This window comes from Morone saxatilis, unplaced genomic scaffold, assembly GCF_004916995.1.
Source record: "Morone saxatilis isolate NCDOM2014 unplaced genomic scaffold, NCSU_SB_2.0 Contig5, whole genome shotgun sequence".
NCBI lineage: Eukaryota > Metazoa > Chordata > Actinopteri > Moronidae > Morone > Morone saxatilis.
Genome location: NW_023340095.1, coordinates 19,688,404 through 19,708,666, shown reverse-complemented (window position 1 = coordinate 19,708,666; position 20,263 = coordinate 19,688,404). Strand labels below are relative to the sequence as shown.

Below are 20,263 nucleotides of genomic sequence, written 5' to 3'. Positions count from 1 at the left end.
AAAAAACAGTGAAGTCTGTCATCTGCTGGTGACAGCAGGTACTGAACTTGTTCTTTAAAGTTCATTTTTGGGTCAGGTCTCAGTAGATTATTTAACTGCTCAGCTCCACCCCTGGCTCCAGCCCTCTTTACCCAAATTAGGTTTCTCTGGCTTCACTAACTGACAACGACAGCAGCAAGCAATTGAAATATATCTTCAGAACCTTGTGAGGAACCACACACTACAAAAAGTTTTATACTGACTGTGCTACTTCTACTTCTGTTACTAATGCTGTAACTGCTGCTGCTAGCACTGGACGTACCTGCCAGTCGACCACCTGCAGCAGTCTGTGTCGGAAAGGTGCGAGGATCTTCGGTAGTGCAATGTCAACCACAGTATCTAATGACCTGCTGGGACCAGAGTTTAACACCTGCAGACAGACAAACATTAATATGATTAGAATAGACTTTTTCCCTCCAGGATTCACCACTTTGTAGCCTCTATGCACAGGGCCAACCATGGAGCCTAAGTCTTTGATAGATGCTGGGTTTCTGTTCAGGCTGTCACCAGAAGCAAAGACGAAGAGTTTAGGATGACTGCATTAGCAATTTCAGTTGGCCTCAGAGGTTTTGGCAAAACATCAGACAACTGTGAAAGTGGAAGCAGAGCTTTGTCAGGCCGTTTTAAGCAGTGAAGGAGAACTGCTGAGCTTTTACTCGGTGTACAGTGTCGCCATGGGAGGATGTGTTTATACAGAATGTGAGGCCAGTTTTTGTGTTTCTCACAAGCATTGTGCTCCCATTAGCTAAAGCTAGCTTGGAACATGCTACCACTGGTCAGTCACATTAGCTTTTATCCTTTTTTTTCTCTGTCCTTTACTCCCCTGGTATCATTTTAGTTCTTAAAGGTGGAAAAACACCTTGCTAGCTAAGCTTGCTAGTTAGCAAGCAAAACTGTAATTTCGCATGGTTAATTCAAAAGATGTATTGTGCCACTGACTGCTGTAACGGTCCTGCAGTACTGCAGACCCTTTGTCTTTTGTGGAGTTTACACTCTGACAGAAAAGGCATAAATGCAAGTAGATGGTCACACATAGCGAATAAACCATAATAGATTCCTCCATTCTTGTCTCTGTGGCTCTCAGTTCCCTTTATGGTCAGCACTGTTCACACAGCTTGCTATATATAAATATTTTGACATGCCACAGGTGTAAATAATGAATGACTGAAGGCTAAATTCTATGTAGCTACTTCAGTTTTAGGGTCGTGGTATTGTGCATGCTGACATTTACCTTGTATGTGTAGTTGAATCTTTCAGGGTAGCAGTCAACTGGAGCTGAGTCTTCATCTCCAAACACAAATGAGGTGGGAGTCACAAAACTGCAAGACAGACAGACCATCAGTGGCTGCTGGAGATTATTTACATGAATAGGGTTACAGGCACTGAGAGCTTCTGCTTACACACTAACAATGTTGTTGTCTTGCTTGGTGCACTAAGGTTGAGTCCAACTATAGAAGACTGTTACATTTACTAATCAATTGAATCAGAAAAGCAAAACACGCTCCAATAGCTTAAAGTGGCTACTAGTTTTATTAAAAATGTCATGTTCAGTGCTTTGTGTTGCAAATAAGGAAATTTAAATGAATGGAATTCTGTTTGTATTTTTTCTTACACTTTCTTATTTGGGTTTTGAAAAGCTCTATATATAAAGAATATTATTAATATTATCATTATAGTAATATGTTTATGCTGACTCACCCGTGGATGTTGACGTTGACTCCATATCTGAGAGAAAGAGGGAGACTGATGGAGTTGTCATGGAGATACTCCTCGCTCTCGTAGTTATCACTGGAGAGAGATATAATAGATTAACACATAGTTAACATACAAACATCTCATCTTTTCATCTCAACTCTGTTTGTGAGAAGTTTAGTTCAATAATAAGTTTTATATTGTGCATTATAAAGTCAATTTCTCAAAAAATTTAAGTCCTGATTTCTCCTTAAAATGTCCCTTAAATTAATTTTTCTGGCTTCAATTTTAAGTTACACTGCAACAATAATGTAACACTGTGTATGAAAATATTTTTCACAATTGGTGCTTTAGCTTTTGATACTTATGTTTATTTTACTGTGACTGCTTCTATACTTTTACTTTAGTGGAGATGAGAGGAGGGGTGTGTCCTTACCTGCTGGTGTTGACGTGAACAGTGATGTCACCAGGTGTGCTGTTCTGGCTAACGTCCAATAGGAAGCTGATATTCAACTGCAAGAAACAGGAGGACAAATGGCTTTCAGTTTTCTTGTGCGTCAGTTCTGATGACTGAGCTGCTAGATGATGGATCAGGATTATATTTGTAGTCATTTTTACATTTTCCTTGCTACTCTTCTTTCCTGTAGAGTCTAATCTAGTTTATTCATTTACTTTTTCATCTTTGTTGAATTGTGTGTTTATATAAAATGTTACCCTTTTACATGTTAAGGGAAATTCCACCTTAAACTGGTGTTCTGTCTTTCTGAGAGAGAGTTCTGAGAGGAACTGGGATGTCTCAACAGTTTCTTTCACAATATTTACAATGAAAAACCACTGAGATGAAGGAAATACAGCAATCATTTGCTGATGAGACAAAAGCTGGAGAACAAAAAGTACAGACACACTGGATATGGCCTTTAACGTCTGGACTACTACGCTAGCATTTAGCTAAAAGCACTGACGCCCCTAAGTTCAACCTCACAGAGCCACTAGCATGACTCTTGACCCTTAGTCTCGTTATAAAACATTCAGTAACAGCGTATGTTTGACTGATTCTTACCTGCGTGTGGGCTGAGAGGAGGAGGCTGGTGACACTGCAGTCAACTGCACTGTTGACTTCCTGTGTGACGTCACAACTGACCACGTTGTCCTCCTGTACACACAAACACCCAGTTTGTTGTGATTACTGTGTTTAATGAGTTAATATGTTGTTAAAGCTATAATCCTTAAGATTTTCATGAAGTCAAACCCTGTTTTTTATACTATTTAGGATTGGATTTTTTTCATCAAATGTCCTGGAATCTGCCATTCCTGTGCTGGATTCATACTGCCTTCATAAAGACGAGGGTTTCACAGGAAATACAGCATGCATTTCCTTAAGCTGCCCCATCAACATGATGGTAACTCACATTCTGCAGTACTTTAACATAGTGGATGTTGTTGGGGAAACGCAGCGTCAGTCGCGGCATGAAGGCGTCGTCTCCAGAGTTCAGTAGCAAGGTTTTCAACACGATGGTCTGTCCAGAGCCAAGAGCGAAGTACTGCTGCTGACTGTTGACAAAAGATAACAAGATAAACAATAATAACAACAACAGTTGAACAACATTGAAGTTTCAGTGAGAACCAACATAAAAATACAGCTGCTGACTGACAATTACAAACGCTAGTGCTGGGCAGGAGAAACACTACAGAAACAGTTCCCTGAAAATAAAATGCTATAAAAAAGTTACATTGCTTGCAGAGTATTTGTAACCATATGGCACCGCAGAACAGGCTAGAAGTTGCCCAAAAACACACACCTCTGTTAGAGTGACAGGAGAGCTGAGTGGTCCCCTAGGCAAACTCACATCGACATTTGACACAGAAAAGATTCAAGATTTTTGTTTTCTTTTTCTATAGTTTGTAGTTTTTCTGTTTGCAGCTCCAACAATTTAATTGTCATTTTGTTGGATTCTGAATCAACTCGTAGAGAATTTAACAAACATAATGGCTTTAAAGTAGAAACAATTAACTTTCATTTTTCTTGATTCTGGCAGCCACTGTGGATAAAGGTGGCAGTGTTTCCACATCATTGTTTCATTCATTTCATTTCAAGGGGAATCTGACCAAATCCAACCATCTAGCGGGCATTAAGAATAACTATATAGAAACATCTTCTTGCTGCTGGTCTGGTGTGCTTAAGTAGTTCATCTAGAGGCATCAATATTAAATTGAGACTGTTTTCATAACCAGCTGCTGCCAGGAGACGGTTAGCTTAGCACAAAGACTCAAAACAAGGGGAAACTGCTAGCCAGGCTCTGTTTATAGTTTTATAGTTTAGAAAATTCCCTAACAGCACCTTTAACGTGCACTAATTGAAACATGTTATCTACAGAAATGTAAAATCAACAATTTGCAGTTTTGGTAGGTGTATCTTAGAACTTCAGTCAGAGCCAGGCCAGTTGCTTCCCCCTACTTCCAGTGTTTATGGCAAACACAAAAAGTGTTGAACTATTCCTTTAATTTATATCATGATACAGTGATATTTTTTGCCATATCTCCCAGCCATAGAGAACACAACAACAGCCCGGTCCAGCCAGAACCAAGATCAAAGCACTGCCGCAGTGCACACTGATGTTCTAAATAAATTCTCCTTAATTTGCTAGCGGATAATTAGCCTCATGTGTTCTCCTCTGTGAGGTGAAAAGCCTCCATGTTGTATATTGTTTGTAGAGAACTGAATGGCTGGTCTTGGCTTATCTTGTACATAAAGCACAACACAAGAGAAGTCATCGCTACTATCACTTGTGTGTGACTTGAACGTTGTAAAATATGACATGTGTTAATCCTGCTGAATTAAAAGCTGCTGTTGTTTCAACCTCTGTCTGCATCAGTCCCTTTCTTTTGATTCACTTATAACTCCCTGCTGTGTGTGTGTGTGTGTGTGTGTGTGTTTGTGTGTGTTCTTACTGTGGCAGCACTAGTTCAGCTGACAGCTGCATGTTGGCCGAACAGTTCATCAGAGAACAGGAACGAGCAAACCAAGTCTGACAGAGAGAAAGAGGCAGGGAGTTTATTGATGATATCAATAATAATCACTCAGTGACTTCCGTGACCTCTGACCTCAGCCTTACAGATCCTGATGACTAACTCCAGCTGTAAATTCCTACATGTTAACTCTTCCTGCTCTGTCAGTGGGACATGGTGTGGACACAGGATGAGCTGACTGATGTTGGTTAATGTGCTGCAGATGATGTGATGCAGCTGTAAACACATTTCAGTTAGCAGGAAGTCATTGCTGGTGTGTGTGGTTGAGCTGAATAAAATCATGACCACATTGAAAACAAACTAAAAAGCATTTTTTAGCTTAGCCTTGACATTCAGCTTCCAGGTTTGCTATAAAACAGTCAGTTTTTGAAAAGGTAATTCTGTCTAGTTATCAAAACAGACTGCGATCAGTCAAACTAACTAGTTAATGGCTAGAAAATAATTATTTTGTCAAAATATCTTTTATTCCAAAGCAGAATATTACATTTGCGGTTATGGATCTGTTTCTGGGACAGAAAAATCTATTTGTCCTTCCACGTGCGATGTGGAAAACCTTAAGGCAGGGAGAGCACACTCCCTGCCCTTCCATGTGCATACAGGGAAAAGTTTAAGACAAGGAGAGCGGCAGCAGAGACCCCCAGGGTACAGAACAGAGCAAGCATCAATGCAATCAGAAAATGCATTGATTAATTAGATACAACATAAAAGAGGAGCTGGGTGGAGGTGGTTGCAAAAAGGCTTGTGAAGGAAGCAGCAGAGCGTAGGCAGGCTAAAGCAGCTTAAATAAGGCGCCATGATGATATTTGCCAAATGGATGCTTGAGGGAAGTCAGCTGAGCCATCGGCTGATCACCTGATGTATGTTTATGACTAGCTGTGATCATATGATATAGCTGTAACTGAGAGCTGAGCCTGACTTCGTGGCCTGCCTGAACTAACGCTATGCTCAATTTGTTGTTAGCTCTAATCTGAATTTAGTTGGTGTTAGCAATGGTACCTTGTTAGTTTTAGCACTTTCTAATACCTAGTTGGTGTTAGCATTAGCTGGTACCTGGTAACTAGCAGTGGTCGTTACCTGGTTGGTGATAGTGTTCTGGTGTCCTGCGCTCTGCTGCAGAATGGGTTTTAATGGAGGGAAGGTTTTTGAAGAGCCTCTTTGGGTGTTTGCTTCTCTGTGACTGTAGGAAACCTCAAACTTGACCGGAGTAAAAATGTCCCTCACATCTTTCTGTAAGAGGAACAAACACTGTTAGCATCAATATGGCTAATCCAATCAGTTATTAACATGTTATTTTGCCCATGTTGAACTTTTTCACGTGTGTGAGTGTGTTACCCTTTGGTAAGCCACGTGTGTGGTACAAGTGAGCTGGCCATGTCGTGCTTTCACACGCCCCCTTGTGTTATTGGATGACCCGTTACCATGGAAATAGAAACGATGAGGGAAGGATGGTTTATGGAGGAGGTCAGAGGTCAGATTATACTGAAGATCTGAAGAGGAAAAGAACAATCTTCAGTATCAGTAGGTAAGTAGTGCAATCGTATGTACACTATAATTTACTATTTGCTAAAACTTTTACGCAACCAGTGATTGTCCAGTAGCTTAGCAACCGTAGGCACAGCAGGCATTTCAAGCCTTGGATTTCTCCACATGTTAAAGTAGTGTACAACTAACTCTCCTCTGCATTACAAGAACACAGTGCTTCTTCTTTTTTTTACACATCTTTCTACATGGTGCTAGTGCGGATACTGAACTTTAGTACAACTCATATAGCCACGAAGTGTATATGTAAGGCCCTTTTACAGGGTTATCGCTCAAAGTCAGTCAGCCAAACCAACCTATGGAGCTATCATTAGCTTAATTAGCTAACTACAGCTGACACAATCCGACAGCAACTACAGCTGCCACTTCAATAAATAAAGAAAAAGCTTTTGACTACCTGAGTATAAAATCTATCGTATTAATTAGCAGACTAGACCTTGAGTCTTATATACTCGACAGTTGGGTTTACAGTACCTATAGCTCCTCTGAAGTGTCTGGACCTGACACTGAAGCAGACGGTTACATTGAAGCAGACAGTTGGAGTCTTGTGTTCTCGGCACAGAGCCATCTTCGAGTCAATCTGCTCAGGCAGAACCAGAGACGCCTTCACCTGAATCACCGGACGGGTCCTACGGCACACAGGATACATTCAGAGAAATTATTTAAGCATGCTGACTGGACTGAAATACAAATTATATATCTGTATTGAAAACCGCAGATGGATGATTTTATTATTGACAATCATGAATTTGCTTCTTGAAAATCTTGTTTTCAGCAAACTTAGTTTTTTTTCTGTTTTGGTTCTTTTGGTTTAGGTTATACCACTGTGGGATGTCCTGCTTCCCCTGTCATTTGATCTCCTTCCAAATCAGCTAAAATAAGGAAGCTGTACACATCTATGAAAGGAGACAGAAATACAGCAGGTTGTGTTGAATAGAGAGCTTGAGTGTTGAGTTTTACCTGAGAACAACCGCTTTGTCCGAGAGGAACGCACCAACTGCCAAATCTGCAGAGACAGAGAGTTAAACTGATTTAAAGCAGATCTAATGAGAACAGAAATGTACAACATGGAAATATGTCTGTTTGTATATGGTTGTTGTGAATGTCCAGTTTACCCTGGTAGCCGTTATTATCAACGTCGATGCCAGAGTTCAACGACTGGCCGAACATCCTGAGGTCATAACCCAGGCTGGATCCAGTAATCCTCTGAAAACACACATACACCATGTTGGATCTCACAGAACGGTTTATACCCAAATCTTTCTCCTCCCCACTGTTTTTCCTGCTGAAGAAGTTTATTCAAACTTCATCACGGGACTCAACAAAGCCAATCCTGATTAAATTTAGTATGAGTATTTCTCATGATGGAAATTAAGTTAGAGGATTACAATTTGCTTGCAAAAGCACCACACTGTCCTCACTGCCTGCCATGTACAAACTTCAGTGTAAAAATAACTTTAATAACATCAAACATGGCACTTGGTTTGGTAGAAATGAAACATAGCAGTGGACACGGGCAAGAGCCACGTCCCACATGAACAACGATGGTATGGGATTGACCCGTCATAAAGGAATTGTTCATTTTGTCTTGTTTTTATGTGACCTGTTTTTGCTTGACTACATTTCAGTCCCTAAACTTTGAAAACTTTGCTACTTTGCACTATACATATAAGTTATCTAATAATTTTCCACTTTGCAAACACAAAATACCATTGAGTTGAGCTTTCCCCTACACCTGAACAACAAAAATATTATTATTATCATTATCATTATTATTATTATTATTTTAATACATGGGCCTTCTGTATCAGTGTTGGTACCTGAGATGGAGTTGGTGAGATACCCTCCTTCCTGCCATTGTAAATATAGACGGCTCCTTTTAGATCCTCCTCCTGCGGGGCACCAACCGCCACATCTACACACATACAAACACACACAAATTTATATTACTGTATTTGTGAGGACCCGTGCTGTCTCGATCCACTAATCAGCCCAATCTCTAACCTTTAACCCACAAACAGGTTTCCTTCCTTCCTCGCAGCCATCACTTTATGCTGCTTTTTCTATGAAACTTTCAGAGAGTTGAAACTTGCTGCCGATTTTTAAGCAATTGGCTGATTGTTAATTGAGTCTCTGGGAAAGCAGGTCTATACTTTCGGATGGGGGTGAAAGGTGTGTTGGGGAGGGGCCTGGACGGACGTATGACCTCAGTGTTTGTAAAATACAGGCTGGGGTACTGCTGGAAAGTTCAGCAGGATGAAAGCATTCAAGATTAGAACATAAACATGAGAAAATACCAGCATGGCCCTTTAATATTTAACCTGAACCCTTTGAAGATGTGAGTGGTCGGAGAGTCAAACCAAAAGAGAGAGCTACTGGAACACACACAAAGCCTTTTATATAGCTGTGTCAGATTAGAAGGCAGGTTCAATTACAGAGCAGCAACAGTTTGTCATTACTGTTTAAATGAACTTAATAACACACTCCACCCCTCTCATACACACGCACACATAGATGGTGAGGGGTCTGTACATGCGAGGGTGTTGTGTTAAAGTTGTTAAAGTGGCTGTTATCAGGAAGTAGCAGTTACTGTTGTTGGTGGTGGGTGGGTTGTGCCCCCTTGGCAAGTAACCAAAAAGACACAAACAGTATATGTTTTTTGTTGTTTAGAGAAGTAGCAGCCATCATAGTACTATAGAGGTATTAGGCTAATTTGTGAAGCAGAAGCAAAAGAGCAGCGCTGAAACCTCCCTAATTACCACTGTTGAGATGTCCTTGAGCAAGAAGCTGCTCCAGTGAAACCTGTCAGTGGACAACTAAAGGTACTACTACTGTGGTAATAGCAGTGCAAGCTTTGAAAGTAATGTTAGTAGTAGTATCAGAAATAGTAGGAGCAATAGTGGAGTACAATATTTATATTTTCAGTAGTAGTAGTAGTACTTATTGGTGGAATCTGAAAGAGTAGAAGTAGTATTGCAGTACTATAAGCAGGAGTACTTGCAGCAGCAGCAGTAATACTGGCAGTAGTATGAGTAGGATCAAAAGGAGCAGTAGTATTTGCTGTAGTAGCAGTAGTTATTAGTAGTATCAGAAGAAGTAGTAGAAGATCACAGTAATATTGGCAGTAGTAATATAGTACTGGAAGTGGTATTATGGTATTAGCAGCAGCAAAATTAGTTGCGCTGTGTACATTTTAGTGGTTCCACCAAAATGAAAGCTGATAGGTCAGGCTATGCAGATGTGGTCATTACCAGGGTAACCATCGTCGTCCAGGTCTCCCAGGTCCGCGATAGTCTCTCCAAACCGGGCGGCGTACGCGTCACTGCCAGTCAGCTGAAACTCCGCCTCCAACAGCTTCGCCTGACACAGAGTCAGTGTGTGAGGAAACAGACAACACAAATTGTGTCCCACTAGGTCTTTTCCACTGAAGACATGTCACAGTAGGTAAAGTACAGGTGTAAATAATAAAATTAAAGATGGATGAATTCCATTTAGCGGCTTCAGTTTCAAAGTTTCAGTGCATCAACATAAACAGTAGCTGGCAATAATTCTCTTTGTTTGTGGAATAAACTAACTGTTATGTTGTGGCAAAACAACAGAGAAAACAAAACAAGTCAAATATTAGGAAAAACATTTTGCTGACTTTTCAACTCGCAGCTAGCATTTTAAAGGTGCAGTTTGACATGCGTCAGTGCAAGTCTTATGTGTGTGTGTGTGTGTGTGTATGTGCTCACCTGTCCCTGGTTGATGTACACATGGACTCTTCCCTCCTCCCTGGCGACGCCTGTTGCCATGGGCGCGCCGACCAACATATCTGACAAACCATCAGCGTTCAGATCGACCACACACACACTGGAGCCAAAGTAAGATCCCAGCTACACAAACACACACAAAGACACACTCTGAGTGCTAACTATTCCAGTGTGTTGAATGGAGGATGCTATGCTAAGTGGCTTCTTACCTCTTTCCCAGACACTTCAGAGATAACCCGCAGCATGTTGTTGTCTACTGTGAAGATGAAGACCTGTACATCACAAAGACACACACGCTAACATCAATCATCGCAACTACATAACCAAACAACAATATCAACAAAAACTCTATAACAACTCAAGTTTTATCACAAATCTGAAAGTATTCACAAAACTATCAAGAGGAAGTGAGGATGAGATTGAACTGTCTTGGAAATTAAAAAATGTCTACAACCCAAACACACAAACATTCAGACTTTCAGAGCAGACAGACAGACAGACAAGCAAACAGCTACACAGGGTCGTACCTTTCCCTTCTGGTTGTATTGCGGAGCTCCACCGACAACCTCCACAGTGTCAGGACTTATGAAGTGACCGGCTCCGACAGAGTAACCTGAACAGCAGCAGGACACAGTGCCACATATTCAGATTCATTGCAGTGATGGAACGTAACTGAGTACAGAGGTACTTGCACTTAAATACACTAAAGTATACCTCTTCTCCACTTAGGAAATATTGTTTTGTATTACACTACACTTATTTGACAGCTGTCTTCTTTGTTTCTGTAGGTCATACAGAGGCATCAGTTTTGAAATAAGACTGTTTCATAACCAGTTCAAAACCCCTTGTAGTATGGGGGCACAAGCCACCCACCCAGGGTTTAATGACTGAATGTGGTCCAAAGAGGTTTAAAAACTTGGTTTTGATTAAGGTGAGGGTTTGACATTTAGTGGTCTATGCAAAAAAGATGTGTGTGCAGGTGTGAGATAAAGCTGCAAAAACACAACCACAGCTTTCAAATATTGTCAAACCCGTCTCTGATGTCTGTTAATTTGAGTTTATCAGTGAGTGTTTGCACACATGCACACGTACACTCCAACTAAAGACAAAGTTACTGTTCCTCTGAAGAACATTACACCTTTCTGCTTTCAGCATCCTGTTTAGCACAAATACTGAGAAGTGAAGGTTTCATGGTGACTTAGTAAATGCACACAGTCCATGTGCTGAAGTGCACTTACAATATGTTTCTGTCCTAAACGTAATGTAATGGTGGTTTCTTGAATTAGGATTAAAAGAAACCTGATTCTTCGTATTATTTGAGTTTTTACATGCAGTTTCTGCAGGGTTCACCAAGTTAAGACCCTTTTTAAGATCTTTTCAATACCACACAGAATGCAATTTGCTACCTGTTTCACCATCACACTGGCCAAAATATTAAAGTCTGATGAAAAACCAGCAAGAATGATATGGCCTAGAAGATGATCATATCCCATTTATTCCAGTACTTCAAAGCAGTATATAACAATCATTTCTAATGATATAATTAATTAAATTAACAGAACCTGGACTCAAATAAATGACAGCAAATGAATGGAAACATTAATTTAAGTTAACCTATGTTTTGGCTAATATTGAGACTTATTATTAAGAGATTATAAAGCTAGCAGTATTGGCAGTGTCTGCTACAGGTCTGACAGAAAACTTCACAAAAAAGGACTGAACAGCCTCCTGCAGCACAATCCACTGTCAAAACAATCCCACTTTCCCAAGTGTATTTCATCTCATGACAGCCTGCGATCAGATATAAGAACATTTTGTAACCTTCTAACTAACTATCGTCTTCTAACACCTCTTTTGAGGAAACTACATGCAACAGTTTTTAACACTTTGAGACCTGTAAATACCCTGTACATGTGAACATGTTCAGAAAAGAGTCAGGAAGGAACATCAGTGTGATAGCAACGCTGTGAGATGAAAGGAAACGGCATAGCTGCAGCTGTGTCTTACATAATTTCCCACAAAGTACGATCTTAAGCTGAAACTGAGAAAAGAAACACATGCACTGTAAGAAATATCTTTAAGCTGCAGTACTATTGATCACTAATGTTCTTCTCAATCTTGATAATATCTTCATTTAGGCATTTAGGCAGGAACACTGCCCAAACAGTGCAGAATACAACCATATCTTGTGGAGTAGATCACTATTTATTGAACAACAGCACTGCTAACAAGCAGAAAATGTTTTGGTTGCATTCTCCTCATTGCTCTCAATTATATGCACTTTTCACAAAAACATTACTGCATGGCTGACGCATGTGGGCAAATAAACAACAGTCCCAACTTAAAGTTGTATCAGTATTTGAACCTATCCTTCAGATAAGTAGTTGACGAGTAATTTTATTTAGGGATTCACTAGAGACAACTGGTGGGGCGGGTCCGTTGTGCTCATGCATTCATTATCAGAAGTCATTCATAAAGGCTCCAATAGCAAAATATGTTTCAAAATCTATCAGTGATGATTCTTCTTTCTGTGACATTATTTATCTTTTCCACTCATTGCTGTTCTCCTCTCGCACACGAGGTGCCAAATATCACGTATCACGCATTCCTGGTATACTACTTTATAACAAGCCCCACAAGGCCATTGTGATAGCTGTGAAGAGGCACATCCGCAGCCTGAGTCCTCCGTCAGCACACAGGAAGCAGATCAAAAACAGAATTTCTGTAGGTACATGCATGAGTCTGAAGATAACAGACACAAAGACTAAAAATATGCTTCTGATCACTTCTGTGAATTGAATGAAACAATCTGCTTAATCACTCGGATGTGAGACGGACGACTGAATACTGCATCCTGTGTAGATAAGGTTTTAGAGTTGATCTGTGTAACTGCAATGAACTTACAGGTTTCATCTGTCTTGACATTTTTTTGGTACAAGATTCTGAACAATTTAAACATTAATATTAGGTACATTTTTGGGGTAAAACTACAACCAACTAATGTTTACTACTATTACTGAAACAATAAGTTTTCATTGTGTGTGGATTGATGTTCTGTATTATCTGCAAAAGGAAATGGTTTCCATCAGCAGTAACTGTAAACTTACGGCGTTGCCTAGCATGGCACGGCTAAAGCAGACCAACCAGAGACCAGGGAGAACCCAGTTGTACAATGGTAGTTTTAGCTGTATTATATTAGTAGTACTCATACAGCAGACGGTGTATCAGTTACCCAGGTAGCTTCCGTAGCTGACGCCTCCAGCGTCATCATCAAGGTACACTGACATCCCTCCGCTGGACGTGTTAAAAACCAGAACTGAACCCGTCCAGTAATATGTCCCTGGAGCCCCCATGATGATCAGATCCTGAGAGACAGGCAGATTTCAGAGTCTCTGTGATATAATGTGTCCTACATCTCCATTAAACCTCTGTCATATGTACCATACATATCATACAAGTGACATATCTCTAAGCATAGAAAAAAACATTATTTCTCTAACATTTCTTGCTTTCAAATTTTCATTTCAACAGAACAGCATGAGGAGGGACAAGAAAAGAGCAGATGGCATCCATGGGATCCAGAATTGAAAAACCCCCAGTACTCCTGAAGTTAAACATAAGACAGCACTGATGGATCACATTCAGTCTGCTGGTGGGAACAGTAAAGAGAAACAGGATTTAAAATAACCTTGTTGCCTGTATGTTACTGACCTCCGTCAGGAAGTTGGAAATACCAGCCTGACATGACCCATAATCCTCACCGAACTTCCTCTGGTGGTCTGCAAAAGACGGAGACAGACAGACATGTTGGGAGGTGAAGGTAAACAAACAAAAAAGAAGATAAACCCAAATGTTTTTTCTCTTGCAGCAAAACAGCTGCAGCTTTCACACACTCTACACACACACAAAGTGAGGCGTAGACATAATCCAAAATTCTAAAACGCGAGAATGTCCTCTCCAGCACCAAACAGCAGACACACACAGTTAGAGACTAACATAGTGGAGCATTTAGCAGCTAAAGGGTATTTCCCTCAGGAGATGGTAGAGACCAAATTCAGAGCTAAGTGAATATTTGATTTACATTTGTACCAAACACCAAACTCTAAATGAATGATGATGTTGCTCTGTAACTTCTGGATCTGTGAATAAGCAACTCTTTGTAAGTTAAGATATCATAAAAGATGATGAAATATTCAGGTTTCTATTTTTTTTAATCCGTAGACCCATGGTAAGTTGCATGAATTATTGCCGCTTCCTCTGGTTATTCATTGCACTCCAAGAGACTTTCTGCTAAATAACAGAAAGTTGTGCCCATAATTGACGCACATTTGATAGGATTTCCTTTCAGACATAATGTGCAGTACTGAAACAACAAAAAACTGACTCAATACTTACACAATGTGTGTGTGTTTATGTTTGAGTGTGTGTGTATGTGTGTGTACCTCTGTAACAGGGGATGATGGGTTGGGCGTGACTCAGGTTGTTGTCGTAGCGATAACAGACTCCATTGGGCAGCTTATGGTTCTGGCTGTCTTTCTTTGAGTAGTAGACGTTCTTCCAGCGGTGAGCACACGCCTGAACACACACACACACAGCAACATGTCATATGACATGAACTCATTACTGACAACAGCACAAGTTAGCAGCAGGGTGCTGTTATTCCCATGACCCATGTCACTGTGACAGAAACTGTGTGTGAGTGTGTGTGTAAGATTATCAGCCCTGTAAGTGTTCCTGTTGACAATCTTTAACTCACTGTGTAATAGAGACAATCACAGTGAGGAGACATTAGTTAGAATAGCTTCCTAACATTACCACTGTTTCCCACTAGGCTTTTCATGTTAGTCCAACAACTGCTCCTGTCAGCTCTTACACACTCTTTGTTGTGGTTGTCCTGATTATTTCATTTCAATTCAATTAAAAATACTTCCAATACTGTTCCTTTACACACAAAGAAACAGTCTAAAAATACAAATATATATTCATTTTTTACCCGTGTTGAGATTGAAAGGCTAACACAGGTAATTACTTCTTTGTACCTTAAAAGAGCAGTGTCCCCTAGACATTTTAGCTAATTTTTTCTTCTTTTTTGAGGACAAATATAACAGTCTGAGCCAAAGATTCACATCATCTGAAAACTCAGATTTCTTCTTGTAATTACAATTTTGACCAAATAAGCACACAAGTCAAATCAAGCACCAAAGGTACATATACTGCTTCCTTAACAAAGATGAATATTGAAAGATGAAAGACGAGTATTAGTCTGTCTCTGTGTGTTAACCTTGTGCTGCACATTTGGAGGTTTACTGAGAAACAGCAGATCATTGGGCATTCTTCTCGACAATCAGCCATCGTCATAAACACGGAGGAAGACACACAATCACTGCTCATCTGTGGTGCCTCTGTCACCCTGATGTGCTGTTTGACATTTCAGTGGAGGTGCATGTGTGTGTGAGAGACAGAAAGTGTGTGTGTGTTACCAGGATGTGTCCTCCGTTGTCTCCAGGTTGTCTGGACAGACTGACTCCCAGCCACTGGTGATCACTCTCTGCTTCACACGTCTTCCCACAGGCCAGCACATCTGCACCCATAGACACAAATGAACCCTGTTTCACACATCCTGCCTTCAAAGGTGATCCAGTGGTATTTTACTGTTAAAGGCCACAGCTGACCAGTGTAGGTTAACAGCCGAGTCCCCTTCACAAGCAAGACTTTAGTGGCCAGGATACAAAAATGCAAACATGTCGGAGCAATGACTGTGTTTATTAATGTTCAGTTAATAGCACTGCGTCTAAAAAACCATGGGGTTTACGTACGTGTTGCTTTATACTGTACAATCCAAGAAGACCAGTCAGAGTAATAAATGATAATCCAGACATAAAGTCCGTTTATGCCTTATCTCCACAACTGTGAGGTGAAAGGTAGAATTACAAACTAAGAGCTTCTGCAGCAGCAATCCAGTGTATCTGGTGTGAAGGACACTGTGTTTCTACAACACAACATGTGAATATCAGTTTGGCACGGCACAAAAAATGGCCATTACTTTCAATGGACACGAGCCATGTTGGTGCACAATGATTTTCACACCACAGTTTTTAGAAATCTGACTTCAAATACACCAACTTCCTTTAAACTCAGTGTGTTTGAGGCCACAGAGGACACCATAGAGAAAAGCAGAAGAAAAGTTCATTTTGTGCATGTCTGAATTCCCCAAGTTATGCAACAATACTCCGATCCCACTACGACTTAAAATTAAAAAAAATCCTAGAAAAGCCACAGTATACATAACTACCAAGACACCATGTACCAACACCTCTAGACCTTAATAATTAACTAATTATATATCCTTTGTTTAGTCCGTACAAAAGCTGATCAATGTCTTACAGACATACTGTCATTATTTTGCACAACCCATGTCACCTTGCACATTTGGTGTGAGGAACATTGTTCATTAGTACTTTGAAAGCTGGAGAAAAGAACAACACATAATAGACAGACAGGCAGAAACACACCAGAATGCATGCTGTGGCAGTGGCGTTGCCCAGAAGAGATGTTGCAGCGGTAAACAGCTCCTGGAGATCGAACCGACGGATTGGAGGATGAGTTTGCTACTGGGGCTCCAACCACCAACCTGAGAGAGAGAGGGAGAGACAGTTAGACAGGATCTGTCTTTGTGTCTGTTCAGTGTCTGAATGGCATCTGTGTGTGAAGTATCAAAGAGCTCCTCTCATTGACAAGAACTGGCTAATTAGCATGCGCACGCACACACACACACACACACACACAGACACTACTACTGTGAAGATAGCAGCTAATAGAGCATCACCATGATAACTAAATTAATTTAAATGTACTGATCTCTGCAGCTCCATAAGGACAGAAGTCATTTATTTTTATTATTTAAATGTCAATGTTCAGTATGAGATCAACAGAGGATCAATAGCAGAAGAACAGGAGATCAATCAACAGTGGATCAATAGCATGTCATCAGCATATCAATAAAATATGAATAGTTCATCAACAGAATATTAATAAAATGGGTTAATGTTTAGATGAGGACCAATAGATCAATCACATCAGTATCAGAACAGTATAGCTCCATACCAGCTGTGATCTCCATGACGATGCAACAGGACTGAGTATCCAAACATGGAGGAGGCGGGGCCACGGAACTCCAGACTGTGGTCCTGATCCAGATTGTATCCGGCCGCAGGATGGACCAAGACCAGGACCTGAACCAGGACCAGGATCAGGCTGCAGCGCGCACACACACTGCCCGCCGCGGGACACATGATGGGGGAAGAACTGCAGGACACCAGAGACACACATCAATAACCATCAATACATACCAGAGCAGACGTTTACCTTTATTCCATTTCATTTAAGAGAACATGAATCAAAGCTGCAGATTTTTCCGTCTCCATCCTAACAAACTCATGTTTTCTGACCAAATTCTGTTCAAACTCCTGAAACTTTATTTAAAGGCTTTAAAAGATACCATGTGATGTGTATGTGAGACTGAATATATCTATACTAGAAAAAAACTACGATATAACTGTTTTACAGCATAAACAAACATATTTTTTGCCATTTTGGGAAACACACTAATATTGTCACACTCTTCTCTTATTGCTCAGATGATCCCCATTTGAGTAATAGGAGCTATGGTTTTGGCGCTAGAAGCAGAATCATGAGAGGTGTGCCTCAGCTAAAATCTCTATGATATGAACTCTGTCATGTCATATCATGAGTCAAAACAGATACCATCACCATGGCAACCTTTAATTGGAGCTGATTGAGATGAGCTAATTAGTGCAATTTGACATACATTCACAGACACACACTTTTTCTAAGTATTTTTCAAGCTTTAAACCTAATTCAGACCTTATAGTATAACATTTCAGTCCCAATCATAATAATTACACTTTTTCTCAACTAGAATATTCCTGCAGCTCCTTAAAAAGCTTAAAGCAATGCAAATCATCTTTAAGATTACAGTTTTTTTGTTACTTTTTTTATTTTTTAACTTGCGCTTTTTACTTTTACTCTGAACTCGAATAGAATTTTCACATTTGGCCCTAATCCTCTTCCGTATTACACGTTTCAGTCCCATTCATAGTAATTACACACTCTTTCCCACTTTTCCAACAAGAACACCAGCCGGCAGTTCATTTTAGCATCAGCTTTTCAACAAAACTTCCAATATTCCACATCTTTCATGCAATTTTGAAGCCAGCTATTTAGTTTAGCTTCAGCCTTTCACCAGCAAGCATTCACACACAGTTTCTTCAAAATAAAAACAGCTTTCTCCAGTTTGACCAGTTTGTTTCTCTACAGTTTTTCATGTTTCTGTGGAAGTAACACCTGTGGGTACCAAGCGCCTGATGCTAAGCAAATGGCTGCTGAGTGTCTACAGTGGAAGACAGTACAGTGGTTTAATGTTCCCACCAACAGTTCAAACCAGTTGATATTAATATCTCAGACTTTAATATGAAATCAGACTGATTCAGTTGGAGGAGAACACATTTTGTCCAGGGCCCCCAAACCTCTTGGTCCGGCCCTGTACACTCAACGCTTCTTAACAACACTTTTAATTACAAAAAGTTTGATAAAGGGACGTTTAATTAAATCCAGTATTATTACATTGTGGTTGTTGTACTGCAGTAAATGGTTTTTCACCCACGGATGGAAGCAGGGCTAGTTAACTCTTTATCATCAGTTTATTCATTTAGATCAGTCAGTGAACAACTAACTCAATCTGACGAACAGTGAAACCCAAAGACATCTTAAGACGAAGAAGACACTGAAGAAGCGGAAAATGTTTGTCCAGTGACTGAAAACGTTTCTTCATCAGCTCAAGTCATTAATTGTCTGTCACTAATTTATTAACCGACCACCGGTCATCGTCCCGGCTCTAACGGGAGTTTACTGTACCGCTCAGACTGCAGATATCCCGGGTCAGAGTGTGGGTCCAGTCGGTACCGGGCGGCTGTGTAACCCAAGAGCCGCTCCTGAAGTCTCCGTTAAATCCCTCTGGTTCCCGGTGCGACGCGCTCGTGAAACCTCCTGTTGCTCCTCTGTCCCTTAACCGCCTCGTGCTTGGACCGGTTGACGTCTGTCCGCTCGCGGCAGCGCACGAGGCTCCGTTATCCTGTGACAGGCAGAGAGGTGAGCTGAAACTGAGCGAAAGGAAACGGAAGGAAAAAACAGCACAAACTAAAGTTCATGAATCTGACTTTGAGATTGAGTTAATGTAACAGAGCCGAGCGCGCGGAGTACCCTCCCTCCCTCTGCGCGCGCTTGTGTGAGTGTGTAACGGTGTTTCCTCTTCACAGAGTCTGCTTTAACAAGGGGTGTGTGTGTGTGTGTTCGGGGTGTTTCCTCTTCGGTTATCACCACAGTGTGAATGGGGTTACTGTGGCTGTAATCAGATTTTAATGTCTGCACGTTTGAAACACATGAATACTCAAATAAACCGCATAAGAAAGAAAACAAACTACACAAATATCAGTGGGACTCAGAGCTTGGAGGCTACATTATGAAGTATATTTACTCAAATAGAGTAGACTACTTGTTCAGTTATGAAGAATTTGTAGGCTTTTTTTAATTTTATATCTCTACTCCACTACACTGAAACTAATATTGTACTTTTCAGCCTTGTCCACAACATTTATTTTATAACTTTAGATTATTTACAATTTCAAATTAATAATAAAAAAGAATAATGAACATATAAGTTATAAGGTATTATTAAAGGTTAAAGACTGATAATCAATCAAGTAAGAGCATCAATAATTATAATCCAATAAAAAAAATATCGATTATTCTGAAAAAGGGCCATTCTGAATAATAAATAGCCTTCTTTTACCCTTTGTACTTTATTTTGATATTAACACATTTGCACTTTAACTTAAAGACCCTACGGGCCAAACACAAACTAATTTAATAAATAGGTTCTTTGTGTTCAGTGCTAATTTGCATGCTAACATGCTACAGCCAAATGGTAAATATATACCAATGTGAGCAATGTTAGCATCTGGTGTTAGGTTTAGTAAAGCACTACACCGCACTGCTGCATGACATTTCATGATGTTAGATTTTAAGTGGGGAATTTATAAACCTGGTAAACACTGAAATGCTATTAATAAGGTATTAAATGAGAGAGTGATTTATCCCATGTCTTGCCGCGCCATTATAGGGTCTGTTTAGTCTGG

The 20,263-nt window shown here is 40.3% G+C and overlaps 1 protein-coding gene across 1 annotated transcript in view; it reads right to left on the bottom strand.

Annotated features, from left to right (window-relative positions):
- itga4 (integrin alpha 4) overlaps positions 1-19,356 on the bottom strand; it is a 25,252-nt gene extending 5,896 nt beyond the window's left edge. The window contains exons 1-24 of the mRNA XM_035676525.1: positions 18,984-19,356; positions 17,154-17,354; positions 16,562-16,680; positions 15,530-15,630; positions 14,492-14,624; positions 13,761-13,828; positions 13,282-13,414; positions 10,577-10,662; positions 10,259-10,321; positions 10,032-10,172; positions 9,549-9,657; positions 8,118-8,212; positions 7,413-7,503; positions 7,258-7,303; positions 6,772-6,926; positions 6,091-6,245; positions 5,833-5,985; positions 4,681-4,757; positions 3,141-3,282; positions 2,792-2,884; positions 2,168-2,244; positions 1,738-1,827; positions 1,271-1,358; positions 302-409 (exon numbers count right to left, since the gene is read on the bottom strand). Of these exons, the coding sequence (XP_035532418.1) occupies positions 302-409; positions 1,271-1,358; positions 1,738-1,827; positions 2,168-2,244; positions 2,792-2,884; positions 3,141-3,282; positions 4,681-4,757; positions 5,833-5,985; positions 6,091-6,245; positions 6,772-6,926; positions 7,258-7,303; positions 7,413-7,503; positions 8,118-8,212; positions 9,549-9,657; positions 10,032-10,172; positions 10,259-10,321; positions 10,577-10,662; positions 13,282-13,414; positions 13,761-13,828; positions 14,492-14,624; positions 15,530-15,630; positions 16,562-16,680; positions 17,154-17,341 (2,511 nt within the window). The 5' untranslated portion in view covers positions 17,342-17,354; positions 18,984-19,356. The remainder of the gene's footprint in view (positions 1-301; positions 410-1,270; positions 1,359-1,737; positions 1,828-2,167; positions 2,245-2,791; positions 2,885-3,140; positions 3,283-4,680; positions 4,758-5,832; positions 5,986-6,090; positions 6,246-6,771; positions 6,927-7,257; positions 7,304-7,412; positions 7,504-8,117; positions 8,213-9,548; positions 9,658-10,031; positions 10,173-10,258; positions 10,322-10,576; positions 10,663-13,281; positions 13,415-13,760; positions 13,829-14,491; positions 14,625-15,529; positions 15,631-16,561; positions 16,681-17,153; positions 17,355-18,983) is intronic.
- Between the last annotated feature and the right edge of the window lie 907 nt (positions 19,357-20,263).